The 5,000-nt window shown below is 42.8% G+C and overlaps 1 protein-coding gene across 1 annotated transcript in view; it reads left to right on the top strand.

Moving 5' to 3' along the window:
* flncb (filamin C, gamma b (actin binding protein 280)) overlaps positions 1-5,000 on the top strand; it is a 232,967-nt gene that overhangs the window by 198,285 nt on the left and 29,682 nt on the right. Inside the window, exons 40-42 of the mRNA XM_063217535.1 lie at positions 2,806-3,009; positions 4,177-4,329; positions 4,978-5,000. The exon at positions 4,978-5,000 is cut by the window's right edge and continues 100 nt beyond it. Coding sequence (XP_063073605.1) covers positions 2,806-3,009; positions 4,177-4,329; positions 4,978-5,000 — 380 coding nt within the window. The remainder of the gene's footprint in view (positions 1-2,805; positions 3,010-4,176; positions 4,330-4,977) is intronic.

Raw genomic sequence — 5,000 nt, 5'->3', positions numbered from 1 at the left:
ACACCAGCCAACAGGCCAAATGCTGGTGAAATTTCAGGTGGGCTGGTAGAAAAGTCCAACCTACTAGCCAGTTTGACCCATTAGTGAGTATGTGTTCAGCTAGTAAGATTAACATCTACTAGCCATTTTGGCTGGTGGTGAAAAAAAAGTTAATTTAGGACCCTGCATAATATCATAGAAAAGCAGATGGACAGTGAGAGGAGCTGGAGCTGTCAAAAATGCCCGGGCCACATTTTTTCTTCTCCCAGTCCAGCCCTGAATCTAAGTTTGCCATGGGCATGGAGCAGACTGCTGAGTGTGTCCCTCTGCAATTCTGCAATTCATGTCATACTGCCAACAATACACTGTGCGTGTGTAGTGTGTGTGTGTGTTTGTGTGTGCGTGCGTGTGCGTGTGCGTGTGCGTGTGTGTGTGTGTGTGTGTGTGTGTGTGTGTGTGTGTGTGTGTGTGTGTGTGTGTGTGTGTGTGTGTGTGTGTGTGTGTGTGTGTGTGTGTGTGTGTGTGTACACTGAAGTCCTACTGCTGTTTATCAAATGCAGGGGCGTTACTGAGTGTTGACCAGTGTGAATGATGTGGCTCCAGCATGCCAGTACTAATGGAATGCCTCTCGTCCAATCCAACATTAATCAGACATTTTTAAACAGGATGTCATGGTTTCATAATGAAACGTTAAAAGGCGTGTTAACAATACGCAGCCACAATAGAAGAGAAATGTCTAAACAGATTGGAAGAATTGTCTGGAATTGAGTTGGCTGATTGTCATTAATCAAATGTGGTCTGCAGAATGCACCCATTTGTGCATTACTGGTTGATGAAATATGAAAATAGGCAGGAAAAGTCCTACTGAGGTTCATTGTGTAGTGGTTCCAGACTTATGTTATTTTTTGAACAGTATAATTTCAAGCCTGATTGAGTAAAATTTCCAATGATCTCTGAAAATGTTTTGACATCTGGATCATTAAATCAAAACATGCACCTCACACGCTGACGCCGCTAAGAAATGGCTGTTTTAGCTCATTTTCCCCCCTTAAATATTAGCTATTTCTGTCTTTTCTCCCCTTATTATCTCTTTTTCTGTTCTGATTATTTCTTCATTTCTCTTGATTCACCTCTTACTTTTTTCCCTTTAATCCCCAATTACCTCATTCATCTTCCTCCTTAAATCAGTTTACTTAGTGAGTGCAGTAGCACCTACATCTCATAGTAGCCTATACCATTGAAGACAACGTTACAACGACAGTACAGCATCACACAGTTTTTATTATCACCCAGTGAGCAGACGGAACGTCTTCTGATTGGCTGAGCAGGTGTCCTTTATTCCCTGGTAGCAGGACAGCATTCCCTGGTGCGGGCGTCCAAGTTGCTTCTTTTCTAACTTTCTGGCGAAGTGCCGTTACTAGTTCTATCGCATCTGGTTGTCTAGTCAAGACCGCGTCGTTAGTTCTATTGCATCTGGTTGTCTAGTCAAGACCCCGTCACTAATTCTATTGCATCTCGTTGTCAAGTCAAAAACCCAGTTGTCAATTCTATCGCATTTGGTTGTCAAGTCACCCCCAACATTCTGCGCGCGTCCTTAGGCTATGCCTCCGATAGAGGCGCGTCTCACTAGATTAGGAAGTGGTGCCCATAGCAACGTACCAAGCGCAGTGGTGAATCTGCTTTCTCACAAAGCCTTAGATCAACTTATTAATAAATTAATAAATTAATATTTAAATGCTGGTAACCGGGTGATAAGTGGAATAGCGGCCTTCGAGGTGTCCCGATATCAAGGGAAAATGGACTGTTTAGAACGCTCCGCCTCGTCCATTATTTCCCTTGATATCGGGACACCTCGTCGTCCGCTATTCCATACATAATACATTACGACTTGGTCATTGCAATTGGTATAACAGCAAATGAAGAGCTTTGTTGCAAATTGACAACAAAACATTTTGAGAAATTGACATTTTAGTGTTGGGCATTGCCTTCCATTGCATTGCATTGTAAAATGCATTTTATATACAGTATGTATGTTCTCAAAATACTTGAAGGGCAAGAGTTCACACATAGATGATTTCTGATAACAGAAAACTTATAACAGGGACCTTGTCTTAAGAGTTTAGAATAGAATAGAATAGAAGAGAATATAATAGAATAGACTGTATTGTCATGCCAGCAAAATAGCCTTTGGTCTCACAGAACAAAAACAGAATACAAACAGAAATAGACACAAATAGACAAAACACACATACAAATCGCTGCATCCACCCCCTCCAACCTAAGTTTATTCAAGTAGGGCACTCGTCTACCATACGGCCGTCCCTGTGTTCAATTCCTGGCCCTTGTCCTCTCCGGCCCTTCCCATTCTCACTCTTCCTGCTCTCCACCTTCACTATACTATCATAAATGAAGAAAAAAAAAGACAGAAAAAATGTCTAAAAAAAAAAGATTGATTTTTTTATTAAAAAAAGTTCATTCACATATTCCTGCCCCCCTCCAGGCATCTCCTTCACCCCTAAGGAGGTGGGGCAGCACAGTTTTAATGAGCAGCATATTGTAGTTGCAATACCTACTCTGGCCACAATTTTACACGGTGCACCTTTAAGAGTTTAAAGTTAAGACACATTTCTTCCTGGAGGCTTATGGCTGCTAGTCCCACAAGCACTTTCACTTACATGCTCTCACACACATGCTCACACACTGACGCGCACACACACTCACACTTTCCAACACAACACTCTGTGAAGCGTCCTTGGGTGTTTTGAAAGGCGCTATAGAAAACGAAAGTATTATTATTATTAAGTCATATATTCCCTCCCCCTCCAGGCATCTCCTTCACCCCTAAGGAGGTGGGGGAGCACGTGGTGAGCGTGAAGAAAAACGGGAAGCACGTCACCAACAGCCCCTTCAAGATCATGGTGGGCCAGTCGGAGATCGGCGACGCCAGCAAGGTCAAGGTGTTCGGCAGCGGCCTCATCGAGGGACACACCTTCGAGGTGGCCGAGTTCATCCTGGACACCAGGAACGCAGGTGAGGCTCACGCTTTAACCTGGGGTGGATTTCTCGAAACTATAGTTGCTAACCACGTTAGTGACTTTGTTGTTTGCAATGCAGTTGGCCATTGGCAACTACCCAAGTTGCTAACTGTCTAACAATTACGCTTTCGAGAAACGCACCCCTGGTTTCACCAGACTACATTAATTAACTCATTTGAATGTAATTACATAATTTGAATGTTATGTAACATTTCAATTTGTAACTTTTCAATTTGTAACATTTTTAGAGATTGCAAATACAAGTATATATTTTATGCTCAACTACACCCAAAGAAGCACACATTTCCCAATTTCCTTGTACGCATGCACATTTCTTTTTGATCGATTTCTTGCCTCATAGTAAGGTTATAAAAAGAGGTTAACTGCTAAGACGCACTTGTCAAAAAGCTCCAGAGAGGAACTGTGTGGGTGGTGGTATTAATCTCCCCTGGTCCTGCCGCAGCTACTTATTTCAATGAGGTTATATGAATATGTGCATTATAAACAGGGTCAGTTATTCAATTTACCTGGACAGACCATAAAAACAATCCAAGAAAAACCTGGGTGTGTGGCAACACTATGAACTCGTCAAAAAACTCCAGAGTTTAACTGGGTGGGTGGTGGTATTAACCTCCCCTGGTCCTGCTGCAGGTTACGGAGGTCTGGCTTGTCTAGCTAGTATGAATACGCATTTAATTTTTGGACTCTGATCTTAACTGTTAAGACGCACTCATTAAAAAGGTCCAGAGTTGGACGGGGTGGTGGTAGTAGTCCCATAATGCACGCTGTACCAGTCATTGAGAGGTTAATTACCATAGTACTACCAGAGATTCTTTAAGTATATAGAGATATGCCAATGTAATAGGTTGCTATGGGCACCTAACTTGACCAGGTTCCGGTCTGCCTAAAGGAGCGTGTCATAATACTCCTAGCATTGAATAGAACAGTCCTTAGGTCTGCCTAAAGGGGGATTTCCCCCCCCTCCCCCTTGCAATAATAGAACCCGGAAACAATGGGCCAATGGAACCTCTCTCTCTACTCTCTCTGGTACATAACACCAGGCCTTTAATAATGCACTACGACTTGGTCATTGCCGTTCTGGTAACAACACATTTATAAACGCTGTGTATTAACAGGTTACTCTCCTCTGGTCCTACTGCAGGTTATGGAGGTCTGGGCCTGTCCATCGAGGGTCCCAGTAAGGTGGACATCAACTGTGAGGACGTGGAGGACGGCACCTGTAAAGTCACCTACTGCCCCACGGAGCCCGGCACCTACATCATCAACATCAAGTTCGCTGACCAGCACATACCAGGTGTGTGGCACACAGAGTTGCAAGAAGTAGAAGTAGAAGCACTCTTACAGATGTAATTACAAGTAAGACCAGTAACATGACATTACATAATTAAATCCATGGCATGTTATGCTAATAGTGTTGTAATTACATCTGAAAGGGTACTTCTACTTCTACTGTATACACCTTTGTGTGTGTGTGTGTGTGTGTGTGTGTGTGTGTGTGTGTGTGTGTGTGTGTGTGTGTGTGTGTGTGTGTGTGTGTGTGTGTGTGTGTGTGTGTGTGTGTGTGTGTGTGTGTGTGTGTGTTCCGTGTGCGTGCATGGTTTTAAGGGGTTCCGGGTTTGATTTTGAGTACTTGGTCTTATGGATCTATTTTGTTTCATTTTCTTTACACTGCAAGCAACATTACTAGTATTATCTTCTCTGCAGTTGTCAGAGCTGTGATAGTGTACTTTAAAGTTACAGTTCAAGAAACCTTTTCACTTATTGTGGGTTGTCTGAACATACTTACCGTACCATGATGGGGGAACAGTGTAACTAAACAGCGAAACAAACAGACAAACCAATGTGACCGAAAAAAGATTTCAGATGAATTTAATGAGAACCAAATTGTGTAATATGTGAAACCAATTCATATGAAAATACTATGTGTGCCTGTGCTCCACAGGCAGCCCGTTCACGGTGAAGATT

The sequence above is a fragment of the Engraulis encrasicolus genome, chromosome 15 (genome assembly GCF_034702125.1).
Source record: "Engraulis encrasicolus isolate BLACKSEA-1 chromosome 15, IST_EnEncr_1.0, whole genome shotgun sequence".
Classification (NCBI taxonomy): domain Eukaryota; kingdom Metazoa; phylum Chordata; class Actinopteri; order Clupeiformes; family Engraulidae; genus Engraulis; species Engraulis encrasicolus.
The sequence above is the reverse complement of the archived record's forward strand: the minus strand, read 5'-3'. Positions and strand labels throughout refer to the sequence as shown.